The sequence below is a fragment of the Oryctolagus cuniculus genome, chromosome 5 (genome assembly GCF_964237555.1).
Source record: "Oryctolagus cuniculus chromosome 5, mOryCun1.1, whole genome shotgun sequence".
NCBI lineage: Eukaryota > Metazoa > Chordata > Mammalia > Lagomorpha > Leporidae > Oryctolagus > Oryctolagus cuniculus.
The window spans coordinates 153,286,150-153,305,868 of NC_091436.1; the positions used below are offsets into that span (position 1 = coordinate 153,286,150).

At 48.9% G+C, this 19,719-nt stretch overlaps 1 protein-coding gene across 2 annotated transcripts; it reads left to right on the forward strand.

Moving 5' to 3' along the window:
- Positions 1 to 5,646: 5,646 nt before the first annotated feature.
- On the forward strand, positions 5,647 to 16,737 carry TRIM38 (tripartite motif containing 38). Of its 2 annotated transcripts, XM_002714220.5 has the most exons (7): positions 5,647 to 5,790; positions 7,474 to 7,916; positions 10,455 to 10,550; positions 13,309 to 13,539; positions 14,342 to 14,364; positions 14,460 to 14,572; positions 14,844 to 16,737. In XM_002714220.5, the coding sequence occupies exons 2-7, from the start codon at positions 7,506 to 7,508 to the stop codon at positions 15,365 to 15,367; spliced, it is 1,398 nt and encodes a 465-aa protein (XP_002714266.1). In that variant the 5' UTR covers positions 5,647 to 5,790; positions 7,474 to 7,505; the 3' UTR covers positions 15,368 to 16,737. The 2 variants fall into 2 exon arrangements, with proteins under 2 accessions (XP_002714266.1, XP_069930946.1); XM_070074845.1 differs by lacking the exon at positions 13,309 to 13,539.
- Positions 16,738 to 19,719: the final 2,982 nt, after the last annotated feature.

Sequence of the window (19,719 nt, forward strand, 5' to 3'; positions counted from 1 at the left end):
TTTTATAGTATTTCAGAGAAGAGGTAAGCTAATTGAAAAACAATAAAATGCAAAGATATCTACTATGTAATTGAATCGCTGGTTTTTAAAGTGAAATAGAAGTCAGCCATAATAAGGACATTATAAAACTCTCAATTATGATTAGACGCTTGCTTTTGGTTTAATTTGTTCTTCTTTTTCTAGGTTTTTAAGGTAGAAGTTATGTTACTGATTTAACATTTTTTCCTTCTTTGATCCAAGCACTTATAGCTGCATATTTTCTAAATGTTGCTCTCACTGCAGCCTATAAATTTTTGCATGTTGTGCTTTCATTTTCATTCATCTCAAAGTTTTTTTCTTTTTAAAGATCTATTTATGTATTTGAAAGGCAGAGTCATAGAGAGAGAGGGAGGGACAGAGAGAGAGAGAGAGTTCTTCCATCCTCTGGTTCACTCCCCAAATTTTGGTAATGGCCAGTGCTGAGCCAGGCAGAAGCCGGGTACCAGGAGCTTCTTGCGGGCCTCACACTTGGGTGAGCACTTAGGCCATTGTCTACTACTTTCCCAGGCCTTTTGTGGGGAGCTGGATCGAAAGTGGAGCAGCCAAGGTACGAATGGGCGCCCATATGGGATGCGGGTATTGCAGGAGTGGCTTAACCCACTAGGCCACAGAGCCGGCCATTCAAAGTATTTTCCACTTTTCTTTTGTGATTTTTTGTTTGACCCATTGATAATATAGGAATATGTTGTTTAATTTGAACACACTTGTGAATGATCCAGTTTTCCTTCTGTTACTGATTTCTATCTTCAGTCCAGTGCAGTCAGAGAACATGTATTGCATTATTTTAATGCTTTTACATTTTTGAAATTCTTTTCATGCACTAACACTCTTACATGACCTATTCTGGGGAATGTTTCAGACATGCTTGAAAAGAATGTGTGTTCTGCTCTTGCTGGGTAGAGTGTTCTATAAAGACCGCTACTGTTTAGTTGTCTTAGAGTGTTCAGTCTTGTATTTCATTGTTCACCTCTTCTCTACCTGTTCTATCCACTGTTGAAAGTGGGACATGGAAGTCTCCAACCATTATGGTTGACTTTTCTGTTTGTTCCTTATTTCTCAGTATTGCTTTCATTGTACCCATAAAGTTTTTGCATATGGTGCTTACATTTTCATTCATCTCGAAGTATTTTCTGTTTTTCTCTTGTGATTTTTTTGGATCAATTGATTATTTGGGAGTATGTTCGTTTTGTGTGGTTAATTTTAGGGTTCCACTGTTAGGTGCATGTATGTTTATGTTATTTTTTCTGGATAAATTGACACTTTAATAATTATGAAATGTCCCCCTTTTTTGTCTTCGGAACAATGATTATCTTTAAGTTTATTGTGTCTGATATTAGTGTAGCTACTCCAGCTCTCTTTTGTGTATTATTTCTATGACATACCTTTCTAATTCTGCTATGGTTTGGGTGTTGGTTTTGGTGTTTCCCAAAGGTCTACTGTCATTAAAAGCTTGATCCCCAGGTTGGTGCTTCTGGGAGGTGCTGGAATCTTTGGGAGATAGCCCTAGGAACAAGTCTTGGGGCTGTGCTCTTGGAAGGGAGTTCTCATGCCAACTCCTTAGTAGTTCTCACAGGAGGGTTGTTTTAAAAGCCTAAGTTGAAGCCCGCCCACTCTTCCCGCTCCTGTATCTAGATGTGACCCTTTGTTCCTATGTGTGCTCCCCCGATGATGCGCTGTCATCCACTGCCCTCACAATAGTCTGAACTAGGGGAGCTGGCTGATCTTGGGGACTTGAAGCGCCAACATTTGAAATAATATATATTTTCTTGTGTGTCCTTTTAGTTCTTTTCTCATGTTTTTACTATATTTTTTAGTTATTTTCTTAGTGATTGCTTTGAGAATTATAACTGACATCTTAACTAGTCTGTTTTGGGTTGATACAAACAAATGCAAAAGTGCTGGAGCCGGTGTTGTGATGCTGACATATCATATGGGTGCCGGTTTGAGTCCTGGCTGCTCCACTTCTGATACAGCTCCCTGCTGACATGCCTGGGAAAGCAGTGGGAGATGGCCCAAGTGCTTGGGTACCTGTGCCCATGTGCAAGACCTGGAATAAGCTCCTGGCTCCTGGCTTCAGACTGGCCCAGCTACAACTATTGTCGCCATTTGGGGAGCAGATGGAAGATACCTCTTTCACTGGGTGTGTGTGTGTGTTTCTCTGTAATTCTGACTTTTTCTTTTTAAGATTTATTTATGTGTTTGAAAGTCAGAGTTACACAGAGAGAGAAGGAGAGGTAGAGAGAGAGAGAGGTCTTCCATACACTGGAAGACTGGCCGCAATGGCCAGAGCTGCGCGGATCTGAAGCCAGGAGCCAGGAGCTACTTCCGGGTCTCCCACGTGGGTGCAGGGGCCCAAGGAGAGAGGGCTGGATTGGAAGTGGAGCAGCTGGGTCTCGAACTGGCGCCCATATGAGATGCTGGCACTACAGAAGCGGCTTTACCTGCTATGCCACAGCGCTGCCCCCAAATTCTGACTTATAAATAAATAAAATAAATATTAAAAAAATTCAAGAGTACATAAAATTTTTTTCTGCCGTGTAATTCCATTCCCTCTCTTCTCCTTGCTGTTATTATTGTAATACACATTACATCTTTATATAAGTGCCCTCAAAACAAACTTATAATTGTTTTATTTAGTTGCCTTTCAAATCAGACAAAGCAGACAAAAAGAATTATAAACAAAAATAGATGTACACCATCTCGTATATTTACTCATGGGTATGCAATACCCTTCACTGGTACCCTTCATTTTTTATGTGGATTCAAGTTACTGTCTTATGTCCTTTTTTTTTTAATATTTATTTATTTATTTGAAAATCAGAGTTACACAGAGAGAAGGAGAGGCAGAGAGAGAGAGAGAGAGGTCTTCCATCCGCTGGTTCACTCCCCAGATAACCTCAACGGCTGGAGCTGTGCCGATCCGAAGCCAGGAGCCAGGGCCTTCTTTTGGGTCTCCCATGTGGGTGCAGGGTCCCAAGGACTTGGGCCATCTTCCACTGCTTTCCCAGGCCATAGCAGAGAGCTGGATCGTAAGTGGAGCAGCTGGGACTAGAACCAGCGCCCATATGGGATGCTGGTACTGCAGGCGGTGGCTTTACCTGCTGTGCCACAGTGCTGTCCCCTGTCTTGTGTCCTTTTAAAACCGATCTGCTTATCAATATTTCCCATATCAATAATGGTGTGGGCTCTTGCCATGAATTCAGAGAAGACTTTTGAATAGTGGCTCAAATGGACCAGGCAGCATAGTAAGTTTTTTTTAAGCTTTTTATTTAGTGAAGGAAATGCCTAGGAGCGTGAGGACTCTATCTAAGGGAGAAAGGGAAGTCCAGAAATTAAGTTGGGGCTGAACCAAGCAGAGAGCAGGCCACGTGCAGCGAGTGTTTGGTTATGGGCAGCTACAAGCAGCTTAGCACGGGGAGCGAAGCGAAGGCAGAGAGCAGGCCAGGAGCCAGCCACGTGCAGTAAGCATGTAGGCAGGAAAGCAGAGATTTGGCCCACCGAAGACCGCGCGCACCGAAGTCACGGGCAGCAAGGCACCAAAGGGAATAAGGGTGAAGAAGGGAAAAGGGGCTGGGCCACAGCCACCGTGTTCCAGGCTGTTATCCACTTCCAAAGCAGAGTGGTTATGTAGCATGATGGACAGGTGGGCATACAGGTGGGGTCAGGCAGGGGCATGAGACCATACAGGGGGCGTGGTGAAGGTGTGGTCTTCCATCTGACAAATCTAATCCATTTTATCCTATCTGCCTGCCGACATCACTTTCATTTCATCCTAAGGAATTCCCTTTAGTATGTCAGATATGCTAGTGATGGACTCGTTTTTATTTAAGGATGTCTGAATTTTTCCTACATTTTCGAAAGATCATTTTTTTCCCTATAGAATTCTTGAGTGACAGTCATTTTCTTCCTGCAATTTGAATGTGTCATCCACTGCCCCCAGGCCTTTGAAGTTTCTGATAAGAATCATCTGTCAATCCTATTGATCTTTTGTACTCTCTTTCTGCTTTCAAGATTCTGTCTATCTTTTGGTAAGTTGATTATGCTATGTCTGGCAGTGGGCCTCTGAGTTTATGCGCCTAGAATTCACTGAGTTCCTTGGATATATAAATTAATAGTTTATCAAATTTGGGATATTTTCAGGCATATATGCTTGATGATAGCCCATGTCTTTGAGGCTCTATTTGAAAGTCAGAGTTGGGGGTGGGCAGAGAGAGAGATATCTTCCATCTGCTGGTACATTCCAGCAGATGGCCACAAAGGCCAGGGCTGCAGCCAATTTTTACTACTTGAATATAAAGCCAGGAAGCTGGTGTTTCAGGGCTACAGTGCTGGCTTCCTGCTTACCCGTGCCCTAAGGCACACATTGCTTTGTTCCTTATCTCAACTTCTTTTGCAGAGCAGGGCACCCTGGTAAAGCTAGATCTAATCTCAACACCTGTGGACTCCAAGGTCCACCGCGTGCACTGTCATGCTCTAGTGCCAGTGGTACTGGACTGGACACCAGAGGGAGGCCTGCAGCTCTTTGGTATTGCACCATACCGGCACCCCCTTCCCGGCACCCCCTCTATAAGCCTTGGAGGTCTGCTACGCTGTTCATCTGTCCACAGATTGAAGTGTTCTCTTACCTTCACCCCAAAGCTTTGTCCTCATTGTTTTGATTGGCACCAGGGACAGGGAACGAGCTTTCCATAACAGCACCAGGCAGGAGGCGCGCACAGAATGCCCCTCCTGTTGGAAGCTAGGAGAGGCTGCGTCTCAGTGCGGCCCTGTCGGGCCGATGCCTGGCAAGCAGCCAGGCCCACTTCCCATATCAGAGTGCCTGGGGCAGAGTCTCAGTTTCTGCTGTGGAGTCCAGCTTCTTGCTGATGCGTACGCTAGAGGCAGCAGCGAGGGCTCAAGTACTTGGGTCCCTGCCATCCCCATGGGAGATCTGAATGGCGTTCCAGGCGCCTGGCTTTGGCCTAACATAGCCCTGACTGTTGTAGGCGTTTGGGGAGTGAACCAGCGGATGGAGTACTTCGTTCTACGTGCCTGTCTCTGTCTCTATCACCAAAAAAAAAAAAAAAAAAAAAAAAAAAAAAAAAAATCTGAGGCCCGCAGGGGCACAGGGACAGTGACCAGTGACCAGGACTATGTGGCTCAGACAGGACAGAGGTGCCCTGCTGCGTTCCCACCTCCCCTTCCACATACCGGAGGAGTTCTAAAACAATACTTGACCTACAAATAGCAAAAATAATAACACCGGCCAGGAAGGGCTCAGGGATGCCAAGAGGAGGAGGGTGCCCAGGGCGGAAGGGTCTCCACCCTTGGCTCAGCTTCCTGCTCACAGCACGCCGCGCGGGCTCACAGGGCAGCTCCGGGCTCACTGATTTGTCCCTTCCTGTCGCTGCTGTAAAGGATGGCACTTTGTCCCGCAGTGTCCCCTCCCTGAGGCCCGGGCCCGCGCCCCGCCGTCCCCGCCCGCGCTCTCACAGGCCCCGCCCCGCCCCACGCGGGGTTCCCCTCAGCGCGCGCGCCTCCCCCGCCGTCGGGGCGTCGGCTTCTGCTCCGGGCTCCGGGCTCCGTCCCGCGCTGCCGGGGCACGTGCGGGTGCGGCCTCCAGCGCGGGGCAAGGCCGCGGAGGGCAGGGACGGGCGGCGGGGGCGGGGGCGGCGCTGCGGCCGCGCCCTTCCCGCGCTCGGCCCTCGTCGGCTTTCGGCGTCGTCCGACCGCACAGCAGCCTTCCGAGGGCCGAGGGCGCCAGGGTTTCAGGTGCGTGAGGCGCGGGGCGGCCCCTCCCCTCCCCTCCCCTCCCCGGGAGCGTTAGAAAGAGGGGGCGTCCTCCTCGGGAGCCCAGGGCGCCCCGCCGAGAGGGCCCTGGCGGCTAAAGCATGCGAGGAAGGAACCTGAGGCCTCCGAAGGAAGTCGGGGTGCCCGCGGGCCTGGCTTAAAGGAGACCGGCGTCGCCCCGCGGCTGCAGCCGAATTCTTGGCTTCAGTTCCAGGCACTGCCGTCCGTCTGCAAGGCAAGGTGCATGCCCATACCCCCTCCCGAGGGTGGTCCCCTTAACCTCCGTCCCAGACAGGCTCCCAGGGTGGGGGCGGGGAGCCTCCGGGGCTCTGAGGTCAGGGGACTGGCGCGTGATTGGCGACTGTCACCCTGCCACCCCTGCTCCTGGGGCCAGGGCCTCGCTTGGTGGACCCCAGGGTCCCACAGAGGCCTCCCTGCACCCTGGGGGTCCTCAGACTCTCCTGCTCTGGCCCCCCTGAGGTTCGGGGAGTCAAGAGTCAGGTCCCAGCCTGCAGGAGAGACCCTCGGGGTGCTGCGGTCCGGGCAGCTACTGGGCCAAACCCTCTGCTGCCCTCTTGCCTTACTGGCTTCAGAAGTGCGCAGAGAGGGGTTATGGCAAAAGGAAACCAGTTCTTCGGGTTCCTGGTGTTGCCCTGGTTACGTTCCTCTTCTGGATGCCACCTCCTTAGCCTGGCCTCTCGAGCTTTCCTGGGGCCTGGGCTGAGGGGCGGTCAAGTTGGGCTGTTCCGATGGAGTCCTTTATGGACGGTCCGGGTTACCTGAGTGTTGCTACCTGGTAGGCGGAGATAATTCGGGTTCTGATTATTCTTGGTGCTCATTAGTTTGGACAGGGTCTCACTGGCCACCGTCTCACTGGCCCTCTGAGCTCTCTTGCTGCAGTTTGTTTCCTGCCTTGCTTCTGTCTCTCAGCACTTGGCCCGAGTGAAGTTTCTCAGTGCTGTTCTATGTAGGGCTTCTTGTTGGCAGCTGAGAAGCTGAACTTTAAAATTTGTTTGATTTTCATTCAGTTAAGTTTCAGTGACCACATGACAGTGGCTGCCGTATTAAATGTGGCTATTAAGCAACTTTTAAATTCCAGCCCTTTTCTGTGACATTATACTTCCTGTTTCTCTTTCTAACCTTAAGGCCAACTGTATGTTTGCAATTTAAAAAAAAAAAAAAAAAAAAAAAAAAAGAAGTCATTTCCCTCCTCTTTAGCTTTTCATCAACAAAAGCCAAGCTACAAGAAGATACGAAACTAGAGATCCCAGAAAAGAGAGAAATTTGTTTCTGCCTGATTTCATGGCAAAGCAGTCTCCAGTCAACCCCCCAGAAACCTGCTTAACCATCTTCCTTAGCTCCTCTTTTATTTTCCTTTAATAGGCCCTGCAGTTAACTTGGAAGAGGGGAGAGAGGAGGAATATATTTGGGACCACTGATCCAGCTGGCCACTCTAATAATAAGCTGTACTGGCTTCATGCGTTGGTTCTCACCTCTGGTGTATCCAACAGGCCCAGCCTAATTGTGTTCCACAACATTTCCTCTTTCTATAGAGAAGACTTAAGATCCGGGGAGACTGAGCAAGCTAGCTCCTTACGCAGATGCTCCACTGGGGTGGATTTTCATTACTGGGGAGAACTCAAGCTGTGTTTTCTCCACCTCTAGATCTAATATTGAATCTTCTCAAGTGAAAAGCCATGACCTCGGCACCCAGCACCAAGAGGATGAGGGAGGAAGCCACCTGCTCTATCTGCCTGAACTTGATGAGCGACCCGACGAGTGTCGCCTGTGGACACAGCTACTGCGGCCAGTGCATTGTGGATTTCCTGAACAACCTAAGGCAGTCACAGGTGTTGCAGAACACGTTCCCCTGCCCCCAGTGTCGGGCCCCGTGTTCCCAGGAGAGCCTCCGGCCCAACAAGCAGCTGGGAAACCTCATTGAAGCCATCAAGGAGATGGAGCAGGGGATGTCATGCAAAGAACACGGGGAGCAGCTGCAGCTCTTCTGTGAAGACGAGGGCCAGCTCATCTGCTGGCGCTGTGAGCGGACATCCCAGCACCAGGGGCACACCACAGCTTTGGTGGAAGATGTGTGCCCGAAGTACAGGGTGAGTCAGTGGGCCGGGCTCTCAAGCTGTTGTTCCTCAACCCCGCGAGACTGTTCAGCCTGCGTCTAGGATGAGGACCCTCAAATCCAGCTTCCATCATGCCATTCTTGTGAAAATTAGTTTATAGTGGGCATTTGCCGAGTTGAGTGCAGACCCCCCATTCTGCCTTTCAGTATGTTCAGACCCCTGTGCCCCCGGACACGTGTTACAGGGACTCCCCCTTGCTCTAGAACGTGTGTCCTCAGGCTAAACCTCTGCATAATTTCTTGCCTCACATTGTGTACATAATTTGAGAAGCCACAGTGTGCAAAATTTTCTTGGTAGGGCCTGAAAATACAAGAGCCCACCACCTCTTGCTGTCAGTTAGTGAAGAAACCAGCAGAAGTGTCTGTGTGACTGCCCAGGTTCTAGCCCAGTTTTTTTAAAGATTTATTTATTTATTTGAAAGGCAGAATCCCAGAGAAGCAGAGGCAGAGAGAGAGAGAGGGAGAGGTAGAGGAGAGTTTTGCATCCGTTGATTCATTCCCCAAATGGTTGTAATGGCCGGAGCTGTGCTGATCTGAAGCCAGGAACTTCTGCCAGGTCTCCCACGTGGGTGCAGGGGTCCGAGGACTTGGGCCATCTTCTATTGCTTTCCCAGGCCATAGCAGAGAGCTGGATTGGAAGTGGAGTAGTGGATAAGTCGATGCCCGCAGTGCGGGCATCCCATATGGGCACTGGTTCGAGTCCCTGCTGTTTCATTTCCGATCAGCTCTCTGGCCGTTGCAGCCATTTGGGGAGTGAACCAGTGGATGGACGACCTCTCTCTCTCTCTGCCTCTGCCTCTCTGTAACTCTGCCTTTCAAATAAAATAAATAGAACTTTTAAAAAAAACAATACCATAACATGTCTTCCTCTGAGAAACTACAATTCTTTCATTTAAAGAAAAAAAAAAGAATGAATTTAATGTTTAGACATGAGTCCCCTCACCAAGACTTCTCATTATGTATATGCTAATATTCCAAAATCTGAAAAATTCTGTAATTCGAAACACTCTGGCCCCAAGTATTTTGCATTAGGGTTAACCAGCCTGTAGTAAGAAGGGAGCTGTACAAGGTACATGTTAACGGGCTTGGAAACCACAGGGTTTAAGTTAAAATCTTAGATCTCTGGTTCACTAGATGGCCAAATTTGGACAAGTTATTTACTATCTTTATGCCTTGTTTTTCCTCATCTGTAAATGGGAATAATAGCAGTTCCTGTGTCCCTAACGCACATAGCTAGGGACTTGTTATAAGCTTTAAAGACATTAAATTATGTGAAGCTTAGAACAACTCTTGGCATATATATAACATATACATATATATAAATAATATATAATAACTATATAAGTAATAAATTATATAAATATAATAAATAACAAATATATAATAAATATAATATATATAGTAAAGGCAATACATGTCTTTTGCTGAAATAATTACATGGAGCACTTTGTATACAGTCAAGAATTAAGGGCTATACTTACTGAGTTTACTCAAGACAGAGTTTTTTTTTTTTTTTTTTTTTTAATTGACCACACTTAGCAATTTAGGTCAGCTTCAAATTACTTTTAGTGAAACTATAAGAAGATATTTTGAAAAATAACCTCAAAGCTTGACATGAATGCTGAGGTTTTTTTAAAAAAAATATTTATTTATTTATTTGAAAGAGTTACAGAGAGGCAGAGGCAGAGGGAGAGGGAGAGAGCGAGGTCTCCCATCTTCTGGTTCACTACCCAGATGGCTGCAATCTTCGGAACTGGACCGATCGGAAGCCAGAAGCCAGGAGCTTCTTCCCAGTCACCCACACGGGTGCAGGGAGCCATCTTCCACTGCTTTCCTAGGCCATAGCAGAGAGCCAGGTAGGAAGTGGAGCAGCGGGACCCACATGGCATGCCCAGCACCGCAGCTGGCGGCTTTACCCACCATGCCACAGCACTGGCCCCATGATTGCTGAGTTTTTAAAAACTGGCTTCATGATACCATTTTTTCAGAAGATGCCTGAGCTGCCCTCCTCATGAACTGTCTCTGAGAACTTCATCTGGGATCTTACTTGTTCCACTCTTCCCTACAAAGTTCGTGTACGCCACGTACTCGTATTGTTAATCTGCGGCTTAGCATGTTATTTTATAAAATATTTTAGGTGATTGCTGTCTTGTTCTGTTTGCAGCTTTTTCCTGACAAGATGAGTGGTGGATTATAGCTCAGGCTCTGGGTCAAGAGATGAGGGTGAAATCACAGTTCTCAAGGCAGCCAGTGATAGCCCCTTGGGCAAGTCTCCTAACCCTTTCCTGAGCCGCATTTTTGCAGCATAGAAATGATGGTAAAATCTTACCAACTGTTCAGGTTGCTAAGGAGATCAGTATGTTACTGCTATGCATCAACACATGCCCTGGCCAAGCATAAGAGCTTGATACATACATACTGTACTCTAACACATCTTGGAGGCAGGGGTTCCCATTAGTGCCTCAGACAGAGCTGAGCTGAACAGATTTGACTCACTCGGTGTTCCCTTCAGGAAAAGCTCCAGAAAGCTGTGACGCAACTGAGGCAACTCGAAGAGGAGTGCATGGATCAGAAGAAGGTCATAACAATGCAAATAACTGAATGGAAGGTACAAATCTGAGGTCTTTGATATTACGCTGTTTTCTATTCTGAAGTTTAGGCAGAAGAGAAGATTGGGGCAAAGGGTAATGCTGGTCCATTCTCATTAAACCAGACGAGATAGATGAAACCCAAAGAACCCATTCTGTGTATACCCCACTGTCCACATCCCTGAGCTTTACCAACAGTCCTTTCAGGCATCCACAGTGGTTGAGGGGATTCCTGATGCTCAGTCAGCGAAGCAGCTCCCCGCTGCCGGCCTTACCTGGGTTTCCGATTTTAAATACTTCAAATGACCTTCCTGCTCTGCAGTCCCCAACCCCACTGCTGGGGTATGTTTCCCCTCGTTCAGGGTCTGGCTGCCAGCCTTAGGGGTGCAGAAGCACTCAGCAAACAGGCTCACTCCAGGTTGAGGTTCCTATCAGTCAAGCTCATGAAGCTGCGAAAGGAGGCCTATTGGACTTACAAGGAGCATAATAATGCTTCCAGAACTTACGCATTTGCAACTGCAAACTATGGGGTCTCTCAGGTTATTTCCAGGGCTGACCAGCCCCTACATTTTTGAACACACATTCCTTTATATAAATTTATGGAAGCTACCAGTTTGCAGTCAAATCTCACAGGCCAGTGAGCCATTTGGCCGCTTTCAAGGTCCTACCCAGCCTCTACGGTGATCTGTGAGTGGTTGTGGAACCTGAGCCCCCAGAGGACACCCTTTCTTCCTTATTTACCCTTTATTTCCTTTATTTCTGGGATCTTGGGCAGTGGTGAAGACCACAATGATAACTAACATATATGGAAACCCCATTTGGTACAAGGATAAACACTGTACCTGTTTCCTGTATAAAAATTCCCCTTCATCCTAAATCAAAGATCCTCCTATTACAATATCAAGTCATCAAAACACTACTGGGATTTAGAAAGTGCTGATGGAAATTGCAATTCTATAGATCCTCAAATGAAAGCTAAGTCTTGTAAAATATGTCATTTGGTTTCTGTCAGTCTCACACACAACCCTGGCCTGCTACGTGAATACTTCTCTGTTAATCATAATAATATCCCAACTCTGGAGTTGCTTATAAGCTTTGGCTTCAGGAAATGTCCTCAGGCCCAGAGATACCTTCTTCTATCTCAAATGAAACCTTGTTTTTATCCTTGTAACTGATAACATGTTTGAACTTAGTCCTGGTTCCATGATTAAATTATCCAGCACCTCCAGCCCCGCCTGTCTCCTGTGTCTTGGCTGAAGAAGGAAATTAATCAGGCAACTACAGAGAATGCAGACAACCTCTCCCACATGTGTGCCTGCCTGCCAGCAATGACTCTGCAGCAGGAAGCTGGGAGCATTCTTCCAGCATGAGTGACTCATGGGAGAATAATGCCACATTTGCTGATCAGACATTTTCAATTTCTTTTTTTGTTGTTTTTAAGTTTTTTTGTTTGGTTGGTTTTTAAAAATATGTTTTTATTTATTTGAAAGGCAGAGTTATAGAGAAAGATAGAGGCAGAGAGGGGGAGCTTCCATTGGCTGGTTTGCTCCCCAAATGACTGCGATGGCTAGGGCTGGGCCAGGCCAAAGCCAGGAGCTTGGAACTCCATCTGGGTCTCCCATGTGAGAAGCAGAGGCCTAAGCATTTGAGCCATCTTCTGCTGCCTGCCCCGTGAATTGGCAGGGGATTGGATCAGAAGTGGAGCTGCAAGGACTTGAACCTGTGCTCTGGGATGCCAGCATCTTAGGCGGTAGCCTAACCCATTGCACCGCAACACCTGCCCCTCTTTTTCTTTTTGTGGTAAAATAAACATACCATAAAACTTACCATTTTGATATTCCTGAGTGTTACACTTAGGTGGTGTTAAGTATTTTACGTGGTGAAGCAGCACCACCGCCATCCATTTCCACTTTTTCCATTTTCTAGACGGCACCGTTGTATCCAGTGATTACTAACTCCCAGTCTCCCTTTCTCCCAGGATGTGGTAACCACGATTTGATAAGTATATCTTCTCTCTGTGAATTGAACTATTCTAGGTACCTCCCGAGTGGTCTTCAAAAAGTTCATGGAAAATATGAATTATAGAAAAAACTATGCATGGATTTTAAAAATATTTTGCAACAAAACAAACTTTTCTTTTAATTCTATTTTCCATGAACTTTTTGAAGTTCCCTTTTGTAAATGAAATCTTAGAATATTTATCCCTTTTTTTTTTTTCTAGCTCGTTTCACATAGCAAGAATATTTTCAAGGCTCATCCATGTTGTATCATGTTTCACATTTTCATTCGTTAAGGCTGAATAATATTCCATTGTATCTATAAACTACATTTTGTTTGTCCTATCATTCAAGGTTGGATATGTGGTCTTTTCCACTTTTGACTATACCCTCCATCCTTCCCTCCCTCCCTCTCTCCCTCCCTCCTTCCTTTCCTCCCTTCCTTCCTTCCCTTGAAGGGCAGAGTGATAGAGAAGGAGAGACAGAGAGAAAGAGAAGTCTATCCACTTACTGGTTCATTTCCCAAATGCCTACAACAGCTGGGGCTGGGCCAGATTGATGCCAGGAGCCAGGAACTCCATCTAGGTCTCCCACGTAGGTGGCAGGGGCCTAAGTACTTGGGCCATCATCTACTGGGTGCATTAATGGGCAGCTGGATTGGACACAAGGACATTGGGACTGGGTCTAGCACCTTGATATACGTGGGATGCGGGTGTCACAAGCAACGGCTTAACCTGCTGAGACACAGTGTTGGCTCCTGACCATACTTTCTTAACTCCAGGAGAAGATAGAGACTCAGAGACAAAAAATCCGCTGTGATTTTGAGACTCTCCAGAGCTTTCTACAAAAAGAGGAGAATTCTTACCTCTGGAGGCTGGAGAAAGAGGAGAAGCAGGTTTTGAAGAGGCTGCAGGATGGTCAGGCCAGTCTGGAGAAGCAGAGCCAGGAACTCAGGAGCCAAATCCAGGGGCTGGAGGAAAAGTGTCAAAGCCAGGCCCAGCAAGTGCTGCAGGTGAGGCTGGGGGAGGTGCAGGTGGGGGGCTGGCGTGGGTGCCTGCCTTCGCTCAGCAGTGGCACACTAATGCGGGGGTGTGTATCTGTCTCAGCAGGACGGGCTCATTCATTCACAGGACCTCTTTAAGTTAATTAGAAAAGCCTCCTTCCTCTGAGTGCACGGAGTGGCCAGGTGGACCTTGGGATAATTTTACCACCGTTTGCCCCTGGTCCTGTGTGCACAGAACCCTGATTCTCAGATTCTCTCCCAAAGACTCCTCCAGGGGCCAGTGAGTGATAACCTTTCCTTACTCTCTGGTGGAGCTCTTGCTCCAGAGCTGTGCTGGGGCCTTCTGACACCTCCAAGGATCCTCCCGGTTAAGGTAAATAGCTGGAGCTGTTAGTTCTGTCCCCACTAACGGGATGGTTGTTCCACTGTAAGGTTGAGAGCGTAGCATGGCTGCTCCACCACCACGGGACACCTGCAGCCGCCACCTTGGTGCACATCTTGCCAGGGGGAGCCAGGGCAAAGCGTGTGGCCCTTTCCCCAAGTGGCCCGCATGCTGATGCTGTTGTCGACACAGCTGCTTCCCACGGGTTTCATCCGGGACAGCAGGAGATGCTGAGGGTGATAAGCATCCTGTCACACTGCATGTCCTGGAGGCCAGGGCAGGAACCATTCCCTGGAGCATCTGTCCACATCTAAGGCTGGGGTCACCGTGCTTCTTTGGAGTGAGCATGAATGGAGGACAGCACCGCGTGCCAAACCCTGACACCTGGAGATGGTGACACACTCACCGTTTGCTTTTGTGTCTTTACAGGATGTGAAGGGCACGCTGGACAGGTAAGTCCTCTAGGGTTGCGGGAGGGGTGCGGGGAGGACGTGTGCGGCTACAGGGAACGCACCCCTCCAGGTATCTCTGGCCCTGCTTCCTCTAGGAGCTGGGCTGTGAAGCTGGAAGCGCCAGAGGTCTTCTCCTTGGAGGTTCTTACGACGTGCAACGTTTCTGAGCTTTACTTTGATGTGAAGAAGATGTTAAGGAGCTATCGAGGTGCGTGCACTCAAACGTCCTTACGTGCTGGGGGTGGAAGGGACCCAAACAGTAAACGCGCTCAGCCCCTGTCCCGAGCAGGCGCACTGCCGTAGGCCAGGTGCAGCTGTGATGCTGTCCCTCGTCAGTGTGCTCGATGCTTCACGTGGGTGCTGCATGCTGGTTACCTGGTAAAAAACGAGTAGCTGAGCATCCCCTTTAAGTTAGAAGAGCCACAGAGAAACCCAAAGCGACGTTTGGGGTTTCTTTTGTTGTGGTTGTCTTTCTGCAGTCGACGTGACTCTGGATCCAGTTACAGCCCATCCTGAACTGACCCTGTCTGAAGACCGGAGGCAGGTGACCCGGGGGTGGCCCCAGGAGAATCTCGCCGCGTCTCCCAGGAGATTCAGTGCCTTACCCTGTGTCCTGGGCTGTGAGAGCTTCGATTCAGGAAAGCATTTCTTTGAAGTGGATGTTGGAGAAGGGACGGGGTGGGATTTGGGAGTTTGTGTGGAAAGTGTGCAGAGGGGGTTCGGGGTAAAGCAGAAGCCGCAGTCTGGCTTCTGGGCCATCAGGCTGTGCAGGAAGAGAGGCTATGTTGCGCTCACCTTCCCCCAGACTCCTCTCTATCTCAGTCAGCAGCCCCTGGTGGTGGGAGTTTTTCTGGACTTTGAGGCCGGAGTTGTATCTTTTTACAATATGAGTACAGGTGCTCACCTCTTCACCTTCCCAAAGGCCTCCTTCTCTGATACTCTGCGACCCTATTTCCAGGTGTATCACTGTTCTCCTTTGTTCCTGCCTCCCCCGGGTGAGTAGGACAGGCGCAGAGTCTCCTTGTTGGCTTCACCAGCACAGAGAGGAGACTTCAAGTCCCGTGAGGGCAGAAATTTGGTCTCTCCTATTCCCTGCTGTTCCCCCAGTACCTAGAACTGTGATGGCTTTTAGTGGACACTGCTACATCTGCCCTGAACTGCCGGCTCTGGAGACTTTCAGGCTGTCACGAAGATCAGGTCAACAGTGAGGGTCGCACTGTCCTCCCTGCCAGTCCCTCTGCAGTGAGCCCAGGGCTGTGACTGCTCCGGGGTCCTTGAGCAGGGTGTCCCCAGAGTTAGGGAGTCTTCCAGCTTGGTTGACACCATTGTAACTCCTGAGAGCAGGGGCATGAAAGGAGGCCGGGAGTGTCTGCCCACCACATAAAAGAGCAGGAAAAAAAAACAAAATAGCAGCGGCTCCTCCCACAGTGTGCCTGGTCAGTGATCCTCAGAGCTGTCCTTCCTGCAGGCTGCCGGACCCCCTGAGTCTCCCTGGGGAAAGAGGCAGGCAGTGATGGGGGCAAGTTCCAAATGGCTTGAAATTATATGCTTCAGATGGAAGGCGGATTACCAGCAAAAATGGACTTTGGTGGGAAACTCAGTACCGGAAGAGAGCAGGAGGTTGGTCTTTGCCAGACTGCTGGAGCCAGCCCTCTGATGTCTTAGATCTCAGGGAATAGTTGTTGCTGGAGTGATTGTGGGCTGTCTTTGTTGTGATTCAGATGTGATGTAGAGAGACCTTGACTGTCTACAACTCTATTCTGAAAAGTAAATGCCCACCACACCTAAATTATTATACCTCAGTGGGCTAAGGACAAGACCTCATTAATATCAGCCAATACGTAAACAGTGTTATTGATGACCAAAACTAGTCACAAATTTGCTAGATAGTTATCATTCAGAGTTGATATAAAAATTGATGTTCGCTGATGTTTGTGAGGTCCTCTGTCTCTGCATTAAAGGAGAGGCAGTGGGAGTTGTTCTGGATGTCAGGCATGCGTGGGCCAACCCCTCTGTCCACACGGAAGACATAGGGAGAGTCAGACCACTGCCCAAGCACCTGCTGCCTCCACCCCCTCACACACAAACATACAGAGGACAAGAGAAAACACTGTAGCCTCCTATCCTGCAGACAACACCAGAGAAATCCATGTAACCAACTTTGTTAAAACGTGCCTTTATTGACCATTGGTTTTCCTATGTTTGCCACCTGGAAACCAGCCCTTCTCCTTAGCTTTGTTGCTTCTGTAGAAAGAAACGTCTTGTTCTGTTAAGATGCAAGAAAAGCCAAGAGTTCTAACCACCAGCTCTGTCACTCTCCCTGGAGTGCTCTCATGAGTGTGTGATGCTCGTGTTAATAAACTTCTGCTTGCATGTGTCTTGTCATTCTGCCTTTTGTTTAGTTTTTGGGGTTCCAGATGAACAACCTAAAATGGGTAGGCAGACGAGATTTACCTTTTGTTCCCACACGGGGAACCCCAGTCTTACGTGGTCAGTCCTCGTAATTTCAGCATGCTGACTCAGTTCTGGGGCTTAGGGCCCACTGGTAAGGGAGGAACCCCACAGTCGTGCAGGACCAATGAAGGCACAGTCTGGATCTCAGAAGCTCTAACTCCTGGAGTAGTGCAGTCCTGTCTGACCCAAGTGTGGTCTCGCTCAGGAAGGGAGGCCGCCCCGCCACTGGCAGAGTCTGGAGCGCTCGCCCGGGAGATTCTGTATTCCTGAGTGCTCAGTCTGCGGAGCAAGAAAGAGCAAACATTTAACTGAAGAATTTTAGAAATTAATAAAAGAAACCTTTGAAACTGTAAGGAAGGATGTATTAAGGATTACCTTAGAAATTGGTTGGGATGCAAACAAATTATAGAAAGAAAAAGAAGTCCCGGTGGTCCTTAGAGGGAAATACTACTAATTAGATAATACATTGGCTTCTTTAATGAAGATTTTTAAAATGAAGAAGAAAATAGAGGGGCTGACGTGGAGTAGCAGGTAAAGCTGCTGCCTGTGATGCTGGCCTCTGAAGAGACCCAGCTGCTCCATTTCCAGTCCTGCTCCCTAATAGTGAACCTGGGAGAGCAGCAGAGGATGGGCCAAGTGCTTCAGCCCCTGTATCCGGGGAGGAGACACAGAAGAAGCTCCTTCCTCCTGGCTTCAGCCTGGCCCAGCACAGCTGTTGCAGCATTTGGGGAGTGAACCAACAGATGGACGATTCTCTGTCTCTCCCTCTCTTTAAGTAACTCTGCCTTTCAAACACAAATAAATAAGGAAATCTTAAAAATAAGAATAAAATAGAAACACAAAAGAGAGGGAGAGACAGAGAAGTCTTCTATCCGATGGTTCACTCCCCAGATGGCCACAATGGCTGGTGCTGCACTGATCCGAAGCCAGGAGCCAGGAGTTTCTTCCGGGTCTCCCACGTGGGTGCAGGGGCCCAAGGACATGGACCATCTTCCACTGCTTTCCCAGGCCATAGCAAAGAACTGGATTGGAAGAGGAGCAGCCGGGACTAGAACTGGTGCCCCTGTGAGTTGCTGGTACTTCAGGCCAGGGTATTAACCCGCTGCACCACAGCGCTGGCCATTCATAAACTTTTTGAAGACTTCTCACATGCATGGGTGTCAAGTTTTTGTTACACCAAAATAAACTTCATCTTTTAAGTCCATTTTCCACAAACTTTTTGAAGAACCCTTGCACGTGTATGATGCTGCAAGACTTTTCTCTGACAGAATCCAGAAACCAGGGAGCAGAAGTAGTGGGTAGGGTAGGACTGAGCCAATTTTAAGGTTTTGTTGAATTGGTACAATACGAGAGCCAGAAGGGGAGAAGGTTAGGAGATGGTGATGACAATGACTGCATAAACTAAGAGAATCATCAGACTAACTGGGGGATCAAGCAACAGGCCAGGAACTGAGGAGAGGACAAGACTCGGAACGAGGAACAAAGGGGTTGGGGCCGGAGGAGGCCAGGCTACAGGGTGTGATGAGCAGGGGAGTGCAGGGGTGAAGCTGAGTCTGCAGAGGAAAAGGCGCTGCCGGTGGGAGCTGATTCCGGATAATGCTGAATCCCAGGCACTGCAGTAGGGCAGCTCACCCACGCCGAACAGCTCTTAGCTTCAGTGTGCAAAACGGCCGCGGGAGCTGCCCATCAAAGCCCAGATGCACGGGCTTTACCTGGGACCTCAGTGCTTCTGAACCTGGCAGTGAGACCCAAGACCCTGCATTTCCCACAGCCACTGCAGTGATCTTCCTGCAGATGCTTCCAGGCATCAGAGGGGCAATACGCAGGGCAGATTCCTCCTGCAAACTCAGAGTCCATCCAGTCTGAGGCTAAGAATGGGGAGAACACCACGAACTAGAGGAGAAAGTTCTATGATGACCAGTGAGGGAATGAGTGGCAGGGCTGCGGAGGTTGGCCCAAGGGTGTGGCAGTTTAAGTGTGGAGGTCATGGCAGGGAGCTGGGTGCTGGGGCACAGTCTCACCTCTGAGCCCCAAGGCAGAGTCCCTCATGCGGGAGAGAGCTCACAGAACACCATTCTGGAGAGCACCTGCAGACTCTGTCCAGGCCTGGGTGCAAAGGGAGACCCCAGGGCCCAAGAGGGTTGATCTGGAGGCCCCTGTGTAGAGGAGAGGAGGTGCTTGTGCCCAGGTGAAACTCTGGAGGCCCCATCTGGGGAGAAGCCGGGGGGAGGGGCGGGTCCTAGCAACCCGCATGTCCTGACACAGGAGTGAAAACCGCCTCCCTGCCTCCTGGGGCTGGCACTTTGGCTGAGCTCACTGAGCGCGGAGTTCCATCGGCTTGTTGAAATGCACCCTTCTCAGTCCCCCGTGAAGAAGAGTGCCTCCTCACCCATTATCTCTACAAACTCACACTGACAGTGCTTGACTTAAATCAAGCACTCCAGGAGCCATTTCAGGTGAGGGTCCCTTCCTGCCTCTTCAGAAATCCCAGTGACGGTGGAAAGGAGTCACATAGAGAGATCTAGATCTCTATGGTCTTGGGGAGATGTATCAAGGGTAAAGTTTTGGACTGAACTGGCGAGCGCCAATATCAGAAGAACTGCTGTCTCCACAGGCCTCTGAGCCCGCGGGTTGTCAGGAGGAGGAGATAGCCTGGGCTGTCGCTGTGGCTGTGGCCGTGGCCTCCATCCCATTAGGGCTTCCATGGGACTCTGGAAGTTCCGTAACTCCCCTTCCTGCTCAACCACTGGCTGGCATTACTGCCCCCATGCTCCTGAGTCACACATGCGTGTTCCGTGTGGATGGCAGTGCAGTGCAGCACAGTGTGGCAGCAGATGTCTGCTCCCCAGTGTACCACGCCAGGGTGACTGGTCTAAGCACAGACTGAGGAGGAGGCAAACT

Bases quoted from the DNA above. Each gene is read 5' to 3' on its own strand.
- TRIM38 (XM_002714220.5), top strand. From the start codon at position 7,506: ATGACCTCGGCACCCAGCACCAAGAGGATGAGGGAGGAAGCCACCTGC. The intron at 14,365-14,459 runs GTAAGTCCTCTA...TGCTTCCTCTAG, and splicing joins GTGAAGGGCACGCTGGACAG to GAGCTGGGCTGTGAAGCTGG. The intron at 14,573-14,843 runs GTGCGTGCACTC...GTCTTTCTGCAG, and splicing joins GATGTTAAGGAGCTATCGAG to TCGACGTGACTCTGGATCCA.